The sequence below is a fragment of the Zonotrichia leucophrys genome, chromosome 1 (assembly GCF_028769735.1).
Source record: "Zonotrichia leucophrys gambelii isolate GWCS_2022_RI chromosome 1, RI_Zleu_2.0, whole genome shotgun sequence".
Classification (NCBI taxonomy): Eukaryota; Metazoa; Chordata; class Aves; order Passeriformes; family Passerellidae; genus Zonotrichia; species Zonotrichia leucophrys.
Window position 1 is genome coordinate 26,658,272 of NC_088169.1, and position 24,156 is coordinate 26,682,427.

Consider the following 24,156-nt stretch of genomic DNA (forward strand, 5'->3'; position numbering starts at 1 on the left):
AGAGTTAGAGTAATATTTTTATATGTGGTTTAAAAGTAATTGCAATTTCAAATCAGTATGCTGTAGATGCTGTAGATGTCAGTGTAGCTTGTTGATAGGTCTCTGACAGGAATTTAAAAATTATAATAAATTATTTAAACTGTTTTTTAAATTCAAGTTAGTTTTTATTTCTATGGCAACTGTAGGACCATGTGCAAAAGGTTTTCCAGAAGCAAGAAAGTATGGAAGAAATGTTTCAAAAGAGGCAAGTAAGTCTTAAGAAGCTGGCAGCTAAGCAGACACGTCCTGTTCAGCCAGTTGCTCCAAGACCTGAAGCATTTGTAAAATCTCCTTGTACCTCTCCAGGTAAGTTACCTGTATTAGCCTTTAGTTTTTTGTGCTATGCTGAGAAGCTTAAAGAAATTTCCAGCCATAATCTGTGGTTGCATGAACATCTGTGTCAATCTGATCCAGTTCTAACTTCTGTTTGGTTCTGGTTTACATGTTTAGGTCTCCAAAGAGAAAACGTGTCCAACTCAGAAAGCAGTGCACTTCGGAGGGTAAACTACAGAAAAGCAAAGGTATTTTTGTCACTTGGCATTTTTCACACATGTACTACTTGAAAAACTCATAGTACAACAGAATATGCAGGAACTCTCAATAAGTATGAGGGAATTCTACTGAGAAAGTGATGGCATTGTCCCAGTTGAAGTAACGCTGGTGAAACAGTCACATGGTTTAAATAGGGGCTGCTTTGTTGCTTGGCTGGTTATGAGGTAGGGTAAAGTAAATAGTTGCCAATATTAGGAAAAATGTTAGGGGCAGCAAAATATGAGGTCTATGAACAGGAAACATTTTTTATTTGCCAGTAGTAATTGGCTACTTATAAAACCATTGACAGTGAAGAAGTAGTTGTCATTGGCTCCAAGACAGCTTCACCTGACCTAGTGTGTTGCCATTCCCAAGTGGGGATGGACTTCCTGCCCTGCCTGCAGCAAGGGAAGTATCCTGATAGCAGCAACAGAAACAAGGAGTTTCTCACTGTGTTGGAGAGTTGGATCAATTCAGCAAAGTTGAATCAAAGGTGCAGCAAAAGGCAACACCAGGAGGAAGGCTGGGCCACATGACCAGGATGGACAGCATTTGGAGAGAAAAAGAGTAGTTCAAGGAGGGCTTGAAAGCAGAACCTCTCTCTTTTTTCAGCAAGCCATAGTTAGGTTTAGGCATTACAGTAAAAGTTTTAGGAGTGAATTTCTGTGTCGGTTTAAGAAGTAACCAGAAAGTTAGCATAGTACCTTATTTTTATCTTGGAAAACAGACTAAGGCTAGTGTTGCCTACAAGATTATGTTGGTGCTCTAATGCCTTCTTGAAAAGGGTTTTGAACCACCATCTTTTCTTAACTGGCTTTTGATGGAGAACTTTTCACATCCAAATATTGTGTGCTTCAAGACCTTCAGGGTGACTTGAATTTTTTTCACAGCATTCTTGCAAAATGCCTTCATTTTTAGTGGAGTACAGTCTTTCCAGTGAAAAGGGCTGAGCACAGAGTTCTGTATTTTAAAGTGTCTTTTCCTGTGATGCCATGATTATTTTCTCATTGTTTAATTGTTTCCTTCTTTAGAGTGAAACGACTGAACTCCATCAAAGCAGAGGAGGATCTACAATGGATGATGAAGAAAACCTAGCTGTGTTACGACAGTAAGTATATTTTGATAAGCAAAAAGTGTGGATTTTCTCTGATTTGGTTCCAGCAAAGCCTGACTAAGGATTTGATAAAGCAAGTGTATTTCTCTGGAATAATTCTCAGTGACTTTTGAAATGCATTGGCTATGCTCTGTGCACAGAGGAAGACATTTCTGTCTGCAGCATTATTTAGAGTTTGGGTAGTAACAGCGTCTACCTTTGCTGCAGTGAGGTGATGCTGTGGCAGGACAACTACATATTTTCATTTCAGAGATTAAACAGTTTTGAGCAATAAATCTCCTGTAAATCTATTGAAGGATTTGGTCTCCGTGCTTTGAGACTTTGTCTTTTTATTGGACTCTTTTTAGTCCATTTTAGTTTTGATATGTGTTACCAAAAACCACTTTTATAAAAACTGAACAGCATAAAATATGTTAAAGAAATTACTTAGTACCACCTGCAATGCCTATAGCAGACCTTGCATTTTTACTTGCAAACTGGCTGCTTATATGGTCTTTTTACTGCTATAACCTTCTGTTACACCACACAGAATCACAAGGGAAGGAGTTTGGAGGGAAGTATGATTCAATGCTTGGTCATTATGGAAATTAAAGCATCATCAAGATATTTAAAGGGTGCCCTAAATGTCTCTAATTTAAAATTACCAGTGTAGCTTTCAGTCTGTTTGATAATCCTATGCAGCTCCAACTCCAGCTCCTGCAGTAATTGCAAACACAGTATAACCAGACTTTGTACATACAATGATAAAACACTCTACTGCTTTAATTCAGTTACTACAGCACTGGAACTGCTAGATTTTATGTTTTCCTGTTCAAACATGTTTTCAAAAATTTAATTTTTTTTTTTTAAATACTTATCTCTCAATAAGGATATATAAAGTAATGACAGGAATATCCATGGAACATCACGTTTTCCATTTCCTGGAAACAGTTCTTTTATTGTCTGAAGTAAAGAAGAAAACCAGACAAAATTAATGTTGCCTCATTGCTTTACATAAGTGAATAGGCCCACCTTAATTATTGTTCTTTGTCCACAGGCATGTAATGAATGAACTTATCGAGACTGAACGAGCATATGTGGAAGAACTTCTCTGTGTTCTTGAGGTAAAGGCTAAGTTTCTCTCTGGATGTTAGTGAATCTCTTGCATTTCATGGATTCTCTTATTTTTTCCTTGCCACCGTAAAGCCTCTGTTTGTTTTGTCAAGCAATGTGGTCATTACATTTTTCCTTTCTCATCATATTTTCACAGAGGCAGCAATATGTGATTTTTTCCTAGAAATAGCCATACAACTAGGATTTTGTATTAGAAAACAAAATTGAGCAGAAAATAAGATGTGCCTTAGTACTTAGGTGGAATCATAGTGAGATTTGTTATGATCATTAATTCCTGCAAAAGTTCTTTCCAGAGTCTTGGGTCAGTTCCAGGAAGGTCATGTGTCACACAGGAACATGAATCTGTGTCAAGAGGCTTCTGTGTCAGAGGAGAAAAGTTGTTTCTTACATCTTCCTTTGCATATCTTTAAGTTATCTTCCACATATCTTGGGTACAGCTGTGGGAACAGAATGCCTTGTAATAAAATCTCCATTTGAAATCATCAAGGAAACAAAGGTGCTCCCTTTGCTCCACACTTCTGGAGGCAGGATTACAGCACAGCTGAGTTGCTTGTAGAAATACACTGCAGTATTCTTTTTTTCCTCAAGTTCAAGTCTTCAGCTATGGATGTGCCATTTTCCTGTAATCCAGTTTGATTTCAGGGAATAATGAAGTTGCCGGTGACTATGGCTGAATAATTTGATCAGGATGAACTAGAGTTGAGACAGGCGGATATTCTTGGTGTCCATATCAATGTTAAGCTCCTAAATAGGAACTGCCAAAAGTCATGGACCAGGACTAATAACTTCTGAGTACATACCTTCAAGTAAGAGTAGTGTATGAGGGTTTTGGACTCTGGTCTTGGTTTTGCCGGTTTGTGCTGAGCTTCCCACAGCTTTTACATCCTGTGTTCAGTCCAAATGCTGGAATTGTTGATTACAGCAGGATGGTCACACCTGACATGTGATAATAAACCCAGGTCAGTTTGGAGTGGGCCTTAAATATCACTTTATCCTCTGCTTTTGTATGCAATGCAGGTCTATTCATAAAATCATGATTTGAATAGTTTGGAGATTTTTGGTCCTTACTGCTGCTACTGGAGCATCTTTCTATTCCCATTGTATTACTCTTGTTTTCCATAGAGTGCAGTGCAACTCCTGTCTTCCTAGGCCAAAGAGTTTTGGTTTTATGCCACTGTGAGTGACACTCCAGTGCTCAGTGCCAGGCACACCTCTCTGTGCCTCCTTGCAGTTTGGTATCCCTCTGGCTTGAACCTGGGTGATTGGCAGTGCCAGCAGTAATTCTGGGTCAGATACTTGCTGAGCTATGGCTCAGTGGCAGGCTTCCAGCTTTTGAGGAATTCTAGTTATTAGTCTATAGTTCTGGCTGTTCTCCCTTTCCCTTTGTTTCTCCTATTCTATTAATCTTTCAATTTTTCATATAAAATAACCTGGTATTCCTTTGTAGAGACAGTGTCTACTCTTATTATGTCCTATTTGTTTGCATTGGATTTTCTGTCTGCCAAGGATTCTGATAGAAAAAAGCAAGGTAGTTTCCCAAGATTGATTATTTGGAAACTCCTATAGCTTATCCAAGATCAATAACTTTTCTTTCATTAATAACCATGATCATCCCACTTCTGTCTGTGAAAAGTTTACTGGGAGAAGAATACTGGTCTAGTCTATTTTTAGGTGTTGAATTCTACCCTTTTTCCCACTTACTTGTATGGTTTTAGAGCAGCTTTCAGATGAAAGACTAAGCAATGCCTTAAACATTTTTAAAGTAAGATTAAAGAATCTAAGTAAGATTATTTAATCTCTGTGGCTACATTAAGTAGCTCTCCCTCTCTTTTCTTAAAACACAACTACTGCATAGGTAGTAAAACATGAAGCTTTTTATAATAAATTTTAAAAGTATATCAGCCTAAAGTTGTCTGGTTTATCTTCCCCCGAAAGGTTGTGGTGGTTCTGGTCCGCCCAGGGAACGCTAAGTCTCTGGTTAATCTCACCCCGAAAGGTTGTGGTGGTAGAGCCCAGCCAGGAACTGCTAAGTCTGGGTTTATCTCGGCTGTTTGAGGGGCCTGGAGAGCCCGGAGGAGGCCCTGGGTGACCTTGGGGCAGCCCGGGTATCGAAAGACGAGAAGAGGCTTCAGTTCTTCTTTCTGGTTTTATGTTTATTAATTGTTTATCTAAAAGATGTTCTTTCAGCCAGACAGAGATCTGCACAGCAGTCAGCCATGGGCACACTCCGTCCCCCTCCGGGGCAGGCACCTATCTTTATACCCTTTGCTACGTATACAATATTTATCATTTTTCCTCAATACCGTCTATTGTTATAACTCGGTGTACTCTTAGTAATAACCAATAGAAAGGTGCCACCATGGCCAAAGAAGATGGAGGAGAGGAGGAAGAAGGAGGAGGACAGGACACACCCCAATCTCCTCATCTTGCTCCTCTAAACCCCCCTGTACATAAATCTTAAATCCTGTTTCTCACCCTCTAATTAGCTAATCTCTTCACCAATCACTCTGTGAAGCCCTCATCCTTGTCGTCTCCTGTGCAGGGTTAAAGTCCAGCTACTAGACACTTCTGGCAGCATTCCAGGAGTCCCGAGCCCCCCCAGGGTCTCGGAGGCTCAGCATCTCAGGACTGAGATATTGAGATCCGACATAAAGTGAAAAAAATGACAAAAACTTTTTGTCAATGTATGTATTTCAAGCTTTTCTTCCTTCAAAATTTGAAAGTAATGAACTCTGTCAGGCTTCCTTTCACCTGAGCTAATTCAGTACTCCTTTTTGCCAGTGCTGGCTGTGCTGCTATTTTTGATATCATCTTGACTTAAAGTGGAAATCATTCTCTTTGTGGAGCTCTTCATCTAAAGAGCTCTTCTTGGTGGCTGCAATAGTTATTTTCCTAGTAAAAAAATTTAACTCCATTTATTCTAAATTTAAAAAATTTTTAAGGCTGTACAATTTTCCTTCATTTTTTATTTCCACTCTCTTTTTTTCAGACTCTGCCTTTTCCTGCTTGGGGGCAGGAAAAATATGAGAAAGAAACCGATGTTTAGCTATTTTTAGCTATTTATGAGGTCCATGGACTTTGCCTATACCACTGGGAGGGGTTTTTTTGGGGTTGGTTTTTTTGTTGTTGTTTTTGTTTGTGTGGTCTTTTTTTGTTGGTTGTTTTGTGATTGTGGGTTTTTTGGGGGGTTTTTGGGTTTTTTGGGTTTTTTTTTGTTTGTTTGTTTGTTTGTGGTTTGGGGTTTTTTTGGTGTTTTGTTTTGTTGTTGTGGGTTTTTTTGTTTGTTTGTTTGGGTGTTTTTTGTGGGGTTTTTTTTGTTGTTTTGTTTTGTTTTTTTGTTTTCGTGGTGTTTGAGGGAAAAATACCCAGACTTGAAAAGGGCTGATTCTGGGTTCTTTTGAACAAAATAATTATGTCTTATCCAAATGCTGGAATTCTTCAGGTTAGCTGACTTTACCAGCTAGTTCTTCTACTTTCTGTAGTGTGGACCACATGTTGAAAATGTTGAAAATCTTAATTGTAGGTGCACTTTTACTTACCTTTTCTTTTAATTATGTAGTTTGCTTGTTTGGTGTGGCTTATTATAATCAATGTGCCTTAATGCAAGGATCACCTCGTGTTTAAAAAATTTTAAAAATTAACAAAACCACAAACCACAAGAGATAGAAATCTAATCCAAATCTAAAGAAGATAGAATCATCTTCCTTCAATGCCTGTATGCTAGGAAATTTATTTATATTAAGAAATCTGCTTATAATGCAGGTGTTAGAGAATTCCTGCCATTTTTCTGGTTGACTTGTTGGGACTGGTTTTTTATTTAGGATTTTTTAGTGTTTTGAGAGAAGGCAGATTAGTGATCTGAGGGCCAAAGGAGAACAGTCCTGGACTAAAGCCACTAGTGTCCTTTTCTGTGCCAGATTAACAGACAAGAGAATGTTGTCAATGTGGTTATATGACAAGTGGGAATCTAAAGCTACTCCTTTAGGTACTGAAGCAAATGGAAGGTTTTTAGCTTAATGGTGTCTGTTACCTGCAGAAATAACTACAGTCAGCTTATTCCTTCCTAGCAATGGCTAAGACAGGCATGAAGGTTTGTGTGTATACTGGAATTGGGACTCTAAATTCAGATGTGTAAAGTCTTAGCAAAAAAAGTATGAGCTATAATTTGTAAGCAGTGTAGGAATGTAGAGCCTTTAGTTGGTGAAAATGATTGCAAACTTTGTTTCATCCTCACTTATCTAGAATTGCAGGATTTACTCAAGTATCTTCCTAAAGACTCGGTGTGTGTCCAAGTGGGGTGATGGGAAAACAGAATTTGTATTCTTCTTTCATGATTAATACTGAGCTCCTTCTTGTCTGTCTGTCAGCCTGAAGACAAATTGCTTTGTTAGAGAGAGAAGTACTGCAAGCAAAGGGAGATAATAATTGTGCCTCTCTCCTGTGTTGCAGGGTTATGCTGCAGAGATGGACAACCCCTTAATGGCTCATCTCATTCCACCAGAACTGCAAAATAAGAAAGATATCTTGTTTGGGAATATGGAAGAAATTTATCACTTTCACAACAGGTGAGGATTTGCATTTGGTTCTAAGAACAGCATTTGGATGAGATTCTTTACTTTGTATTTTAATCTACCTTAGATTGCTAAAAGATCCTTACAGAGTTCTACTTGTCTGTATGGCATGGCAACATTGTGTTGCTTAGAAGAGGAAAAGCAAAATATCTATAGAAGATGAGCAAAGCTGTGTGAAACTGCATACATGCAGCACACAGGTAGAATTTTGCATTGTGGTCATCTTTCTGAAGCAAGATATTTGGATCTGGTTACAAGATAATTAAAGTAGGTTTTATTTGAGTTTCTTTTTTTTATTAATTTTGCTATGGAAAGTGAATTATGGTTCTAAATCACACATTCTCAAGTCTTCCATCTGATTGAGAGCGATTAATTTTATATTTCTATGGATGTATTAAATAATACATAAAATTAATATATAAAACCATATTTATTTGTATATATTAAAATATATATTGAGTGACCTCTCTGAAGTCTGAATCCTTGCTGCTAGAGAGGTATTTCTTCATAGGATAATATTTAAATTTATAGGAAAGGGAAACTGGTTTTCAAGAAAAGTTAAGCATATTAAGTAGTTGTTTTTTATTCAGGCAAAACTAGAACGAGTTTTTGTCACTGATTTTTTTTGTGTGTGTGTGTGTTTTGAGTTTATTTTAGTTTTGGGAAGGTGGTTTTTGGGTTGTTTGGTATGTGGTGTTTGGTAGTATTTGGAAACAAAACCCAAACACTTTAAACTGTACAAATCCTGCTGCTGAATACATAAGGAAGGGAAATTAAATCGCCTTTCCTTCTCCAACCCTGTATTTGATTTCAGTTGCAGCAACAGTAAGCTGAAAGAAATTGGTCAGAATATTTGTTTTCATTTGCTATTCCCTTCAAAGTACACGATCCAAAAGAATTATGTTTGACTTTGTAGCATTACAACTCTGTTTCCAAAAGTTTACAAAACTAATTGCAAAACTGTGAACATTATGACAACTTTCTTAATGTATGCTCTAAGAAAATTTTCTTTCTCATAGGATATTCTTGAGAGAACTAGAAACCTATGTGGAATACCCAGAACTGGTAGGACGGTGCTTTCTGGATCAGGTATGTGAGGCCTTTTGCTGGCTCTGCATTCACAAACCTCTTTAGGGCAGTAATATGTGAGAGTGATTCTGATGTAGCAGTGACCACCACATCCCCTTTGTTTGTCCTGAGCATGGAATAGGTTGAGAATGCAGATGTTATTTGAGAGTTACAGATACTTTCCTCTGTGCAGCACAATTGATTTTGTTAGGAAAAACTACCATATTGTTAAAAAAAAAAAAACTGCTTTTTTAAAGTGTCAGTCAGGAAAGCATGAAGAGGAGTCGTGCACTGCATTGTTTCACATCACTATATATGTAAGTAAACCAAGTTTACTTGGTTAGATTTCTTTAGTGGATTGTTGTTTTGTTCTTTTCCTTGTTCTTTAAAGAGTACACCTCAACAGAGTAAGTCCAAAACATTTTTGTTCCAAAAATAGAAGTCTATGACAAAAATAAACTTTTTTTAATTGGGGATGTACTAAACAATGAGTCTCACCTGTAGTGTATTAAAGGCTAAATAAGAATGTGTGTATGGAAATCAGCCTTTTGATGCTCTAAAGCTCCTGGGAGGAGCCATCCCTCTCCCCTCTGTTTACTGCCTACATCCATGGAGATGGTGTTTCCTAAAACTGAGGGATGGAGGTGCTTCTGTGTCTGCTGATTTTCTACCTGGTCTTTCATTATATCTGTGGTTACTACGACATTTTCAGCAGTCTTTATTTCCTTTTGCTTTCAGCAAGTGCTGAAAGCACTTGGTGCTGAAGACGTGCTATTTAATTTTTGAAGTAATAAGGGGGAGCAAACTGCTTGATTTACCTTAGTGTGACTCCCAGTGAAAAACACATTTGTGAAAAGAAAATAAAGGAAAAAGACAGTCTTTTAAAAAATCTACACAGTGGGTCTCATGGCGGGGCACACATAGAGGTATTTTTTATATTATAGGAGAAATATATTTGTAAATATAACATATGCTTCTTCATAATGTGTTTAACATTCAACTGAAGCAAAAATTAACAGGAGTGTTTTATTTTGTAAATTAGTAGCCATTACAAAATCAGTGATTTTGCAATTCCTTGAGGCATCCTAAGCAAAAAACAATTATTCAGTTTTTGGTGGTGGTGGATTCTTTCATAGCATTATTGAAAATTTAAAAAAATTGTTATGAACTTTGTCTATTAAAGTCACAAGAATTCATGAACTTTTTGCTTTTCTCCCCAATTCCAGATGGAAGACTTCCAGATTTATGAAAAATACTGTCAAAATAAACCTCGATCTGAAAGTTTGTGGAGGCAGTTTTCAGACTCTGTATTTTTCCAGGTATGCTTGCTTGAATCCCTAAAATAATGGTGGCTTTGGTTTTGTTGGGGTCTGGGGTTTTTTGTTTGGTTTATTTTTACTGAACCTTCTCAAGAGCAAATAGCACAAATACTGATTCATGTCCTGATGAAATCCAACACTGATTACAGGAATGTCAAAGGAAACTCGACCACAAGCTCAGTTTGGACTCATACTTGCTGAAACCTGTTCAAAGAATAACCAAATACCAATTATTGCTAAAGGTAAGTATTACTAAACTATAATGCTAAGGACATTTTGTGCATTTTTTTTGAATGCTGCTTCTCTCATCCTGCTGTAGAGAAACCTAAAAGTTAGTGAGCAGAAATAGAAACACACAAATCCCTGTTCATCAGTTTTCAGCTCAGTTCTTTTTTCTTTCAGTCAAAAAACTTCTAATAAGCAAACATTGCACAGAGACATCTTGTTAACTATCTTTGCCCTTAGATTGCAGCTGAAATGTTGGTGAGGGGAAAACAGAAGGTCCAAGAAAACCTTGAAATGAAGATGATAGAGTATCTGAAGTACTTCAGTTATAGTCACCCCACCCGTATTGCAGGAACTTGCCTTGCTGGACTCTAGGAAATGCACTTTATGGAGAGCACTGTATGGTGTTTGTATGAAGGATGCTGTTGTGATTCATTTAAATATGCTATACTGAGAGAGCAAAATAACAGCAATATACTACCATAAATTTATTTAAAGTATAATATAACATGTTGCCATATTTGAAATAAGAAATATTTCTCACAAAGACATGTTACAATTCTTGTATTTAACAGTAACTTAAAAATTCACTTCAAAACAGGTTTACTCTTGAGTTAAAACTGAGCTGTTAACAGCCTTTAAAGAATTAATTACTTTAGTCTTATGTAAAAAGAGAAGAATTATAAAGGTTTTTTACTTAAAATAACTTCCTACAGTCCATTAGTAAATTCTTATTTTCATATTGTGAAGTCAGAGGAATTCCACATGAACTTGCTGCTGTGTTTATCTGTATCAAATTGGAAGATGCTGCTTCACCTTCACCAATAATCCCTTTATAGAAAGGATTCCTTTTTAGATGTGTAGAACAATACCCAGTGCAGTAAGTTTAAATCTCTTACTAGCATGACAGGCCTTGCCATAATTAAAAGAGTAAATGAAATTTGACTATGTTTTTAAATTTCTTTTGAAAAGTAACAAATGAAAAGACCCTATCCTTTTTTTAGAGGATTGTTGTTTTGGTTTTGGTTTTTTGGTTATTTTTGTAATTGTGATGAAAATGATGTTTGCAAAGTTAATATTGTAAAGTTCTTACATACAGCTTACAAAACCTCTAGATGAACAAAATATATATGGATAATGAGCAGGAGAAATGAGAAGTAAATCTTTAGGTTCTATTGAGTTCCAGCCACTACTGAACTACCTAGATTACATGGTATAAAGCTCACTTTGCTAACTTTAAATTCACAGAATCATAGAATGGTTTTGGTTGGAAGGGACCTTCAAGATCATCTCGTCCCAACACCCCCTGCCTAAAATTCAGTGTTAAAATTTGAACATTCCTAGTTGCTACTGTTTCACAAGCTAGGTAAATGTGTTGTCCTTCCCTTGCACTCAGGAAATGCTGAAGTACAGCAAGAACTGTGAAGGTGCTGAAGATCTTCAGGAAGCACTGACATCTATCCTGGGCATTCTTAAGGCAGTTAATGATTCTATGCACCAGATAGCCATTACAGGCTATGATGTGAGTAACAGTTTTTGCTTACTTTTAACTTTATTTTCATTTCTTTTTCATGCCCTACACTGTGTACTAATAATGAGAAGAATGTTTTACAAAACATGCCTTTAAACTTAATTGTGTAATGAAAATAATAGGAAAGGGATCTCTTTATACTCTTTTGAACTTTTCCTGCTATGACTAATATTTTCCTCTGTCTACCTCAGTTGTTTTTTCTTTGATCTTTGTGTAATACTACACCCAAAAATTTCAGTTCCCAAAAAAATAGCAAAACCCAAAACAATACATAAGCAGATTTCGAGCAGAGGGGAGGGAGGGAAGAACTAAACAACCAAACATGTATTTTGCTTCCCTCTCTCTATGCATAGTTCTCTGTGCCTCTGCTACTGGTACTCTTGACTGTAAAATCCTGCCTGAGCAGTGATGGCCAGTGAAAATTATATGGAGAGATTCAACACTGACTTCATTGCGTTTCCAAATCCAACATAAACACTGAGATGAGAGATTATTGGGAACAAGAGGCTTCTAAAGACCTGTTTGGAGTCTGTATTGTAATCTGATGTCATCTCTGTAGTTACAAATATCACTGGTTTTTTTGTTCCAGGGAAACCTGAATGAGCTGGGCAAGCTTTTAATGCAGGGATCCTTCAATGTCTGGACTGATCACAAAAAGGGTCACACAAAGGTCAAGGATTTGGCACGCTTCAAGCCAATGCAGCGACACCTCTTCCTCCATGAGAAAGCAGTGCTGTTCTGTAAGAAGCGAGAAGAAAATGGAGAGGGATATGAGAAAGCACCTTCTTATAGCTACAAACACTCCTTAAATGTAAGGCACTGATCAGTCCTGATGGTCAAGGTACTGAGGGCTTAGCCTGTAGTAATATTCTAGTTGTATCTGCAAACCTGTGTTGCAGCATTGTTCTGGGAACTGCACTCCTTGAGACAAACCTGACTGGTGCTGCAGGTCTGTGTTGGTTTGTGTTGCTGTCTGTCCAGCTGAATGGCAGTTGTATTAATCACACAGAAAACGCAGGGGAAAGGTAATGTAAAAATCATGAAGGATTTGTTGGTCTGGATTTTAAAAGCAACATTTCACAAGTGAGTCTCAATCTAATGTACCTAAACCCTTCTTCCCTCCAAAGCAGCCAGGCTGACTCAAAGCACTGAATCTCTTGTCTCCAACACACAGATCACAAATTGTTAGCTATTCTTTTCCTTGTGCAAGAGGCCAGATGTGGTTTTTCTTTTCAGAAATGAGGTACCACAGAATACCAGTAGCTTCCCTTTTCTGTTTTAATATAATTGCAATGCAGTAGGTCAGCTTCTGTTCTCTTTGCTTCCAGATGGCTGCAGTTGGAATAACAGAAAATGTCAAAGGTGATGCAAAAAAATTTGAAATCTGGTATAATGCACGGGAAGAAGTTTACATTGTACAGGTAAATTACATGTCCCTACATTCAAAAAATAAAAAAAATAGAGAGAAGGGGAACAGGACATAACCCTAAGAAGATCTGGAGGTTTCTTTTCCTGTTATATCACTAATAGAGTGTGATGAAGGAAATGTAGAGAAAAGAAAGAAAACATAAATCATATTTCAATGGGAAGAGACTTCTGGGGGAAAAAATAATCCCATCTTACAATGTCCTTAGAGGAAATTGTATACATCATTCCTATGGCTGTCACTGGAGTAGTGGATGGTTTGGGAGATGGGGTTTGACTGCAGCACAGCCTCAGTCTGTTCCAGTTTCTGGTCACAGAAGCACTGGAGAGGGAGCTTTGTCTGTCCCTCTTGAAAGATTCCTCTGAGGCTATGCTTTGGCATGTAACTATTTGTGTAATAACTATTCTGTGCTTGATGGCTGATTGTATTTATTTTTGAGTAGGCTCCAACCCCTGAAGTTAAAGCTACTTGGGTAAATGAAATAAGAAAAGTGCTAACAAGTCAACTGCAGGCATGCAGAGGTAAAACACTTTGGAGATTCTCTTTTTTATTTGTCAATTTTTTAAAACCTATTTTCTCTTTGATCTTCAGATCCTGCCCTGTAGATCTTCCCAGTGTAGAACACAAATTTATTTTAATAGTTTTTTTTCTTTCCTCCATTTCAGAAGCTAGTCAGCACAGGACACTAGAACAAACACAGAGCTTACCACTACCAGCATCATCTTGTGCAAGGTAAGTATGTTGTCACATCATATTGTGGATATGCTAATACATCTGATTTGCAGCTCTTCATTACTCCTACCCCTTTATACTGATCTTTGTGTTTTAAGACTTTGGTTTAGTTCTCTTCCTACTATAAAGCTGTAAAACCTGGAGTTTATACATCTCCAGAACTGTTAAACTGAGCAGCAGTGGCATGTGTTTTGCCAGCTGATAGAGAATGCCACAGAAATGTAATTTTCTGCACCAGCCAAAATCCTGGTGGTTTTATGTGTCTGCTTGTTGAGCAGCTGATTATATATATTATGGTCTAGATAAGAGAGTTTTGTGGAACAGCTTTTTTCTTCCTTCACTCTTCTTTTCCTTTACTTTTTCTTCCTTTTCCAATGTCATGTTACCTTCTTTTTTGTCTTTTTCACAGCAGTATCTTTTCTCTGTCTCTTGTTCTTTTACTCCAATTTATTTTTTTTAACTGAAGTAATGTGTAATTTCTCCAGTGTCCTAATTTCCGGGTGAAATTTTTTCTTTTTTTCCTCTATCCTTCACCATACCAACCTATATGTTCTTCTGTTCCCATCTGTTGTTCTACCCTTGCCTGACACCTCTCTTTAATCCTCTGCTACTCAGTCTGGTTTTTCACATGTGTGTGTGTATACCTATCCACAAGCCCCATGTGCTCCTGTCCATATGGTGTGTGCTCAAATATATATTGGTAACTCTCTGCCCTGCATCTCTTATACTTCTCCTTTTTGGTCAGGGAGAATTTCTCAGATACATTGGATTTGTGGAGTGTCTTTCTCTATCCCATTCCCAGATGCAGTTGTGATGGGAATCCACTGCAAGGTCCCTCATTTGTTCCTGTACTAAGAGCAGAGAGGCAGAGTTTATTCCTTTACCTTTCTTCTTTTATTCCTAGTACATTGAGGAGGAGCCTGTTAGCTGCAAGTGAGTGGAAGTTGTCTTGAGCCATTTTTCCAGTAACTCCCACTGCCATGGTACATGTGATTGCAGTTAGTCAGGAGAGGTGTTTCTCACTTGTATGTTCCCATGGTCTTTAAATGCATAATCACCAATGGCTTTTTCAGTCCTGGAAGCTACAGTCTGAGAAGGAACAAATAAATGGTTTTCAGCCTATATATCTGTATGTAAAAGCCTGTGATTTGATTGATTGCCTTTATTCTCTTCTAATAAATAGTCCTTCACGGAACCACATCAGAAACACCAAAAAAATGGAGGAGAAAAAAGCTGATCTCACAAGTCTAGAAGGTTGTGGCGCTACAGTAGCACCAAAGTACCCTGAGAAAGGCAAAGGTGAGTTTGCCCATACATGTTGTGGCCTCTAATTGCAAGGAGCATGCCTGCACTGCAGACGCACAGGCAGATCCACCAGCAGAGTAGCCACGGTAGTGCAGGGGAGCCAGCAGGACTCCTGAACCAGCAGGGCTTTGCTGTTTTCAGCCCTCACAAAGTGCTGCTGGTCCCATCTGCCCTTAGCTTGGGATTGATTGCTGCACTCCAGTGTGTGGTGTGGACAGGCCCAAAGCCATCTTGAATGGATGGTGGCCAAAGGCATGTGGGAACTTTTTGTTCCGAGGCTGAAGTCTGCAACAGGTCTTTTCTCTTAAAGCTGCCCAACTTCTCAGGGTTCTCTTTCTCTGAAAAAATTTCTTGGCATTACTTGAAGTAAGAGGGAGTTTTTTTGTTCTGTTCTATTTTTTCTCTTTAATTTTTTCCCATCATGGAAATTATTTATTGAACCACTGGTAGTACAAGCCCTTGTACAGCAAGAACAACCGGACACTTGTGTTGTACCTGGACTTTCAGTTGTTCCCTCTCATTTGAACATGCAGGTTCCCTGGCATAGCTGCAAATGACTTTTTGCCTTGATCTTTTCATGGCCTTCTCCCTTTTCTTTCTGTGTCTCTCTCTTCCTTTGTAGACAACACTAGCTCTACCTCAGAATGCTCTGTACTGTCAAAAAAGCGCTTTACGCTGCAGGGCTTTACTAACCTCAAAAGTCAGAAAGGTAACTTAAAAATAAGGCTAGAGTGTTTTCTGTGTAAGGCTGTAATTGAAGCATCACCTTGTGTGTGTGTAGTGTGATAGGTTTTCAGTGTGCACACTAGCTTGTTCTTCCAAGGTCAAGCTAGGTTCCTTAGTCGGTGCCTCTGACAGGGAGATCTCAAGGGAAGCCAGCTCCAGAGTGGGAGGGGGAGATGCAGCCAGGAAAAGTGGTGCTGTGGAGAGGCAAGAGAAGGAATGTGATTTCCAGTGCCTCCAATCTCACTGTCAAGGCTAAGGAGGAAGTTTATAGTGCCCTGTTTCTGTAGAAAAACTAGAGGAAGGAAATTGTCTTCTGACCAGACACCTGGCCTGCTCCTAGCTTCAGTGGATCTGCCCCAACTGCACTTGTACTTGGCAAAAAGGAATCAAGGTGATTCTGTGAAGGTTTTATAGAGGATTTTTTTATTGGCATCCTTGCTAACAAAATTTTCAAAGCATAAATAACTACAGCAGAATATGTCTGACAATGTTATTTTGCTGGATAGAAATATAAGTAGGAATTTCCCTCTTCTTCCAGAAATGGTCTTTGCCTCTTTTTTCCTAAAACAGGCAAAAAGTGTTTGAGACTTTTCTTGCTTCCTCCTGCCAAGTCATCATACTGCTACAGTCACTTCTTGCTTTGAAGAGCTGTCTTTGAACAGTCTGAAATGCATTAAGATGATGGCACTTGAGCATGGTATTTTTTTCCCTGTCAGAATGCCTGTTTAAAACCCAATTACCTTTGAGTTCCTTCTGGAGAGACTCTAGGGTTGTTTATCTAATGCTATTGAGGTGAGCACTAATGTCCCATGCTTGCCTTGACAGAAACTCCATCTCCTTCTGCTAAAAGCCAGACATTGCCAATGATCCTTCTTACAGGACCAGGTATTGCTGTAGCACTAGATTTGCACAAAAATGATTGCTTAAATTGGTAATGTTTGTCTGAAATTGAAGTTAATTGTATTCAGTTGATGCCTAGTCAATTTAGGAAAGTTTACATATATTTCCATCTATTACTGTAAAATAAATTTCTCCATTTATCTTCAAATATCTAGCTGTAAATAGTTAATTCCTTCTGCTGCCATGCACCAGTGACAGCTAAAAAAATTATTACAGAAATCCACTTGTTTTCCAGTGTAAACTCAAAGGTATTTAGCATGCAATCCACCTATTCTCTTTTTTCCAGTTCTTCAATATCTCTTTTCTGTGTTTTTTACCTATTCATCCTCCTGCAGCTTCTCCTACCAGTCCTGACAAAAAAGCCAAACGGCACGAAGTAGTGAGTGACCCAACTCCTTTTGGTTCAAGAGGTACAGTGATGCCACTTGTACTCCACAAGTACCCACACATCCCTCGTGTAATGTGTTACATCAGAGTGCTGAGAATACCTGTGTGATGCTGCTGTGTGCAGGACTATTGACATCAGCTATGTTTTTCCAAGTGGATCTATACATACTGGTTTTGATTGCACAACTGGTTGAAGTTTTAACTTGGTTTAAATAAAGTAGCATATGGGTAACTAATTTTAGAAGACAGGGGGAAAGAGATCTGTTGCTGAAGAAAGATCCAGAATCCAAGTGTTTAATGGAATTACAGGGCTATCCAGCTACTCTGCCACCATGGTTTTCCTAGTGTTAGAATCCTTCTGTCACTGGGGCCCTTGTGGAGAGGATTTAACTTCTAAAAAAGAAAAAAAAAATCCAAACCTCAGATCACTGAATTTCTATTTTAGATCTGCATTTCTTACTGCAGACACAGCCCTGTTGCATATTTCTTTGGGTGATAGGTGGCAACTTTTACCACCCTGTGAACCTCAGATGACTTAACTGAGCCCCTTGCAGCAATTTGCCTCCCATCCTCCCAACTCACAGCTAAGCTGAGAATAGGAAAGTACTTCAATAAACAACCCCTTTCTAACCAGCAGGGCTGATGGTGAAAGTCTGAGTACAAATCCGTAGGTCTAATAAACTAGAGTGGTAGAGAGTACAAGGAGAGCAGTCCCTCTTCTCCTGACTCTCCACCACTCTGTCCTTTAGAAAATGTTAGTCTAAATGTGAAGCTGTTTCAGTCCCTATCACCAACTTCCCCTCCAGGTTTCTGAAGTCTTTGTCTTGTCTGTGGAAATGGTGCAAGCTCAGCTGCTGTGCTGGGGAAACTGCAACACAATTCACCTTGCTGAGCAGCAGGCAATGTATTCCTGGGCTAGACACCTGCAGAAACACCAAAAGGGTGCATATGAGAGTTACAAGGTTATTCTTCTGCAGGTAGCAGGCAAAACTCAGAGATCTCCAGGTACCATGGAAATCCTGAGGGCCCAAAAATGTCTGAGAGAAATGTGTGTTCTATGGCCTTTCCCTCAGGTGCTGGAACTTTCCAAGGAAGAGAGTCCTAGATCATTGCTGATTTACTGGAAAATTATTATGTCCTTGGAACAGGTTTATCTGATTTGGTGTTCTGTCCCATCTAGAGTAAGAAGCATCTGACTTTATGAAACCACTAAACCTAGTAATTTAAAATAATCAATTGAAAACATCTACTAACTCCTCCTTCTGTAGTGCATGTTCCAATCTCTTTTCTGGCACTTCATCTCTTCTCCTTCCTCTCAAAGAAGGATAAGCAGGGAGCTGACCCAGGGATTTTGGGATGAAACTGCCCCAGGTGATGGCCACAGCAGAGTCCATGGCCCCCATTCATTTCCTTTCACTGCTGTATTGCTCTGGTTTATGCTGAGCTCAAGGAATATGAATTAGTGTCAGAATTACATGTTGTAGGCTGATCATAGCTCTTTGAAGAAACCTGTTAGATTATTTCTGAAGAGAAGCACTTAATGAATTCTTGGTTTCCCTGGCATTGTTATATCTAAAATAATTTCTGAATAACTTTGTCATTTCTCAGGAGTGTCTACCCTTTTCCTACCTTCCCTGCCTTTATATGGAGCTCTGGTGTAGTCCCATCCTGGAGAACGCACACACATAGATGAAATGTACATGCATAATTTCGGTCCCATAGTTTGCCAATGTGAATTCTACCATAGTGACCACTCCCTTCCCAGCAGGAGATGGGCTTTTATAGAGACTTGTTAATTGTAGAGGGCCAGCTTGTATCAGGAGATGTCCTGGGTATGGCAGGATCAGGCCAGTCTGCTCTGAGCACATCAGCACAATATAAGAAAAGAAAAAGGCTGAGGAACAAGAGCTGTTACCCAAAATGTACCCAATTGTTACCCAGTGAGTATGGGGTTACAGGCACTTAGAGTGATTTTACTTTCTTTTTCTTTTGTGCAACCCATTGGTACTGTTTCTAATGAGAGCTTGGAACAATTAGGAGAAACCAAGTTTTCTTTTGTTGCATTGCTCCTAACTTAGAAATAACAGAAATGGTTTCAGCTGTGTCGCACAAGCCAAATACAAGATGTAAAATTCCAAGGAAATTTTCATGGAATACAGCAGAAATTTATTACTCAGTTTCTTCACAGAAAGAAGTTCATTCTTAACCCTCAACAGGGCCAAATGGGTCAGTACTTCCAATCTTGTGCAGGTCACTCAGCAGCATAGGAAAGGTAAAAGTCCCACTCTGTTTGGTGTGCTCTGGGTGTGAATCCTTTCTATGATTTCTTTGGCTTTTTCCTAATGCACTGGCATGACCAGCTGTGTGTCAAATGTCTCAAGAGCAGTGCAAAGCAAAAATGCTGGTGCTTTCTTAATTCAACTAATAGTTACATAAAATGGAAGGTTTGTTCTTCCTTTCATTCTTTTCATTGAGTTTCAGTGTTGTTACTATTTGGCTTGAAAAAAAATCTTGCTTAAAATACTCGTCTCTTTTATTATGACTTTTTTCATTATAAGCTCAACACATTTATTAGCAGCTGCTGAACTTGGTGTAAAACATCCCACTAATAAAACCTAATGTACCTAATTTGGAAGAGGATTTTGTTCACTCTGGATATGATTCAACTTTATGAATAAATTAAATGTTTCACCCTCAGAGAGAAAAAACAGTAAATGACAGGCATGAGAATGTTGTTGTGGTGTTTGTATCTTGGTGTAACACCAAGATAGTTCAGAGCACTTTTTTTTGTGTCACCCTGAACACTCTTAAATATTGGGCTGCCTTGTCAGGTGAGGTACAGAGTGCTTGTAACTTGTGTGGAATTTTTTGACAGTGTGAAGGAGACAATGCTTATCTATCCCTTATTCCAGCAAGCTGGTTAGGTTGCTTTGGGTGACAACCCTGTTTGTTCAACCTTTTCCCAAAAAGTGTATGTTCCTGTCTTCTGCTTCCTCCCAAAAAAAAAATATTATCTATCCCTTGTTTATCTTTGTAAAACATATATTTATTATACAAATATTTTTATATATTTGCTTTTCAGTTGGTAATTTGCATTCTCTCCATTAATTTCCCTTTACATAAATCCAAAGGGCTAAATTCACTGCCAATGCATTTCCACAACTCCGCTTACTTGGATGGAAGCAGGCCAGCTTTCGCCAGCAGTGAATTTCACCCAGTGACTGTAATAACCTCCCTGTGTCAGTTTTTCTCCTGTTCATGTTGAGCTTTTCAGTGGGGAGAAAGTTTCTCCCAGTCAGTGGCTCAGTTAACTGTTGGCTGTTCCTTCCCCAAGGCTGGGCCAAACCATCCCATTCTCTTGATGCATCCGAAGAAAATGACGGCTGGTCTAGTGCCGAAGAGGCGCTGAATTCATCGGATGCGGAGGAAGAAGGAGCGGGAGGAGCAGGCGAGATCAAGCTGGTAACCAGGAATGCTTTCCTAGGGAGCTGAGCAAGGGCTGCCAGCACAGTGTGGGGGGGATACAGGAGTGCCTTTGAAGCTGCAGGAGGGAAAGTGTCTGCCTTGAAATGCTCAGCTGGGCAATATTCCCAGGGCAATGCAGAGAACCCCTCTTAAATCAGCCTGGTGTTTGTGCCTGGGGGAGGTCCCAACCCTCTGTGCCTTTGCACACCTGCAGCCCAGCGAGTCATGGCTGCCTGTGCCGTGATGCAGCAATCAAGTGATGACAGGTTCAGTGACCACGCCAATAGACTTCCACACAGATGCCATGGTGTGGATTTGCCAGGTTTTCTGTTTCTTTTGGTTTCATTTTCTGTAGCCATACGAATTAATTGTTGTAGTGGGAACATTTCATTGAATGTTTTTCAGGATATGAAAATTAATGTATTGAATTTGCATGTAATCAATCAGCAGAATTTTAATGCCCCAGTATGTATATTTTCACCATCTTCAGCATGTAGGTACATGGGGAAGAAAGGAAAAGTATTATAATTGCATAACAAAAGCTGCAACCTACCTTAAAGTACTCAACAAAAATAATTTGTTTTCTTTCCTCTTGTGTGCTTTTAGACTCCTGGTAAATATACAGTTGTGACTGATTATGACAAAGGAGTTTCTGAAGAATTTACAGTGAAAAGTGGAGATCTAGTTCAGCTGATTCGTGAAGGAGAGGATGGACTTTGGTATGCACATCTGTGTTTGGAAATTTTTATACGCAGAACTGTGTTTAGAAGGCAGATGTTTAGGGCAAAACTTCCAAAGGCATCAAATGAACAAGTCTGACTTATAATTTTTTAATTTTTTTTTTAGGTTTGTAAAGAACCTGAGCAGTGGTAGAGAAGGTTGGATTCCAGCAAGCAATCTGCTGATGCTCATAGGCAACTCAAAATCAGCTCAATCTTTAAGCAGCTCTGGTAGGCTATGTATTTTAACTGAGATTATTGTCTCTTTGAAGATTCCTATTATCAAAGAAAGTAATGAAAAACAGCCACCAATATTTTCTTGTGTGTTTTTTCTCTCCCTTTCTTTTCCCAGAATCAGGCACTGCCTCCAGCAATTTGAGCACATCATCAAGTTGCAGTGATAGCTGCAATGTCAGTAGCACCAGCTTCTCTGACATTAAGGGCTAATATGACATGTTCACCCCACCTCCCTCGAAGGTAAATCTGGAGAGTGTAATTTTCTGCAGAGTTCTGGACATTGGACTTCATTGGAGAACCACCAGAACTGTGTTGCCAGCTCTGAGTATTTTTAGTGGTGAATTTTACAGGTTCTCCCAGAGGATCCCAATGAAAAGTGCATGGAATGTGAAGTTGTAAATAAAAGTTAAATGATTTGAAATAGGATTTTGTAGAGGTTTCTGCTCTGCAGATCTGTTAGCACCAAGAGCATTTTCTCCTTGACACATGATCAGGTTTCTGCAGAACTGTATCTTTATGTAATAACCAGAATCTGAATGTGAGCAAACAAAATGTGTTCAATGCTAAATGCTCATTGTAAACAAATAACATAGCAATCACTGTACAGGATAGGTATGAGGAAAATTAATCCAAGTTTACAATTTCTTCTCCCCAAGAAACCCTCTCTCCAAGGACATACCTCAGTCAATGCAGTGAATGGGACTCCCATGGCAACCAGGAAGGAGGTTTGGTCCACCCTTTCCTCTTGGATTTTCAGGATATTCTTCTGCTCCCTAGAGGCTGGGATGCAGACATGACCAATTCACTGGCCACAACAACATCAAGAGACACTATTACTTTTTCCCTTCCAACATTTTAGTGACATGTGCAATAGAATAGCCCTTTTTTTGTTTGGCCTCACAACCAAATTCTTTACCAAGATCACTGTTTACGTAGCCTTGGCAATTTAGTAGTACATTTTTCCTTATGCAGGTGCACAATGAAACACAAATGTTCTTATTCACTAAATTATTTTTTAATAAATAGTAATTGCATGGTTACTTTCAGGTCTCATAACATGCAGTTACAGGCAGAGGAAACTATTGTAACTGCAATATGGGTCAAGAGCCTTCCTTCAAACAAACCTATGAGGGCTGGAAATCCAACATATTTTTAGTCCACGGTGTTTGTTCCAGATATACTGAAAGACAAAAACCCCCCAATTACATAATTTTTCGATAAAACTGTAGCACAGGAGGTGAAAAAAATAAGAGTCAGATTTATGTTACAGATGAGTATTTTAAAATTTTTTAAAGTAAGAGTGATGCTAAATTTGCCATTTTTCAGGGTATGATGCAAGCAAATGTTGTAAATCTTCACTTTGTCCGACATTCTTTGCACACCATCCTTACAAACAGTACAAAACTAAGTGCATATATGGAATATTGTATTCATTCCTGTCCATCTCTCAAATAGTTTTGCTTATATGAAAACAGGTTTTTAACTGATTCATGCATCAAATTATTTAAAAATAATGGGGACATGAAGAGCATAACTTTTCAGAAGCACTAAGCACAGCAGATTATGTCAGTGGGAACTGCTGTTAATCATCAGACTCACTAATGGCTGAGCCCTGAATTCTCTCTTTATGCCAGAATTTTATGTTTTAGAGGCTTCAGATTAAATGACAGACACCTCTAGGAATGATGCAGAAGCAACCTTACCCCAGAGGCAATCAAAATGCAGCTGGCCATGGTCAGCACAAATTGAAGCATGTATATACACACACATAAATGTATGCACAGATAGATGTGCATGTATGTGCTTGTGTGTATATATCTGCCTGTGTAGATATGTATATGTGTGTAGATATGATGTATCAATGTAAAAGATGTATTTATAGTCTTCATGCTGCTGAATGTGTCACTTTACAATTCATAAATACTTAGTTTTCTTGCAGTACTGCAATATAAATGCTGATCAGGGTTTTACTTCAGGCATCTTTTTCAATATGGAAATCCTCTGATCTTTTTTTGTATTATTCCATATAATACTGTGCTGACCAGGAATATTTAGTCTGATATTTAACAATGGAATAGCAACATGAGATTCAGCTTATCTTCATCTATGTAAGTTATTTTGTAAATTATCTGTAACATAATTTACTTATATATTGCTGTCATTGCTTGGATGAGACTATTGTTTCATTTCTCACTGCAGCCTCATTTGTGTTATTTCAATGGTTTTTCCACATCATTGCACTTTAATACAACCCATTTCACCATTTCCTTTTTTACTGCTGTTGTGAATTAGAAGTTCAAAGTCAGAGGTCTCTACTGTAATTAATTTGAATAAATTTCAGCGCTTCTTGCTGAATGCCTTTATATAGACATGCTCTGGGGTTTATTTTGTCTCACAGTCTTGAAAGTTTTTTAAGGGTATCATATTAAAACAGAGAGAGGTTCTAGGATTTGGAACAGAAAACCAGGTCTGTGTATTGAAATCCTCAGCCTGCTTATTCTGGCACCATCTCAGGAAAACACCATTTCACCTTTGTGGTCATGTCTCACTTAGAATCATGTGCCTGGCACTAGGGAATTAAAGCCTGTCTGCAGGCTGAGGATAAAAAATCAAAGTCAGTGCCAGGTAATTGGATTGATTCCCTTTTCCCCACACACCCTTTTCTGAAAGAAAGCACATCACTGTTGGGTTTTCCCAAGGAAAGCCATGGATCCTCTGGTACTAGCAGAGCAAATTGGAGGTCTGCAT

The 24,156-nt window shown here is 38.6% G+C and overlaps 1 protein-coding gene across 11 annotated transcripts in view; it reads left to right on the forward strand.

Moving 5' to 3' along the window:
• MCF2L (MCF.2 cell line derived transforming sequence like) overlaps nt 1-23,777 on the forward strand; it is a 156,588-nt gene extending 132,811 nt beyond the window's left edge. For 4 of the 11 annotated variants that reach the window (XM_064709359.1, XM_064709402.1, XM_064709428.1 and 1 more), the window contains 21 exons: nt 186-345; nt 490-560; nt 1,602-1,678; nt 2,721-2,787; nt 7,247-7,362; nt 8,388-8,457; nt 9,663-9,755; nt 9,905-9,997; nt 11,377-11,502; nt 12,101-12,322; nt 12,840-12,932; nt 13,380-13,458; nt 13,603-13,669; nt 14,853-14,968; nt 15,597-15,683; nt 16,526-16,585; nt 16,936-17,010; nt 20,322-20,449; nt 21,059-21,171; nt 21,299-21,402; nt 21,524-23,777. In XM_064709359.1, coding sequence (XP_064565429.1) covers nt 186-345; nt 490-560; nt 1,602-1,678; nt 2,721-2,787; nt 7,247-7,362; nt 8,388-8,457; nt 9,663-9,755; nt 9,905-9,997; nt 11,377-11,502; nt 12,101-12,322; nt 12,840-12,932; nt 13,380-13,458; nt 13,603-13,669; nt 14,853-14,968; nt 15,597-15,683; nt 16,526-16,585; nt 16,936-17,010; nt 20,322-20,449; nt 21,059-21,171; nt 21,299-21,402; nt 21,524-21,618 — 2,112 coding nt within the window. In that variant the 3' untranslated portion in view covers nt 21,619-23,777. The remainder of the gene's footprint in view (nt 1-185; nt 346-489; nt 561-1,601; nt 1,679-2,720; nt 2,788-7,246; nt 7,363-8,387; nt 8,458-9,662; nt 9,756-9,904; nt 9,998-11,376; nt 11,503-12,100; nt 12,323-12,839; nt 12,933-13,379; nt 13,459-13,602; nt 13,670-14,852; nt 14,969-15,596; nt 15,684-16,525; nt 16,586-16,935; nt 17,011-20,321; nt 20,450-21,058; nt 21,172-21,298; nt 21,403-21,523) is intronic. The other 7 variants (XM_064709435.1, XM_064709454.1, XM_064709445.1 and 4 more) reach the window with 5 other exon arrangements.
• The last annotated feature ends 379 nt before the right edge of the window (nt 23,778-24,156 follow it).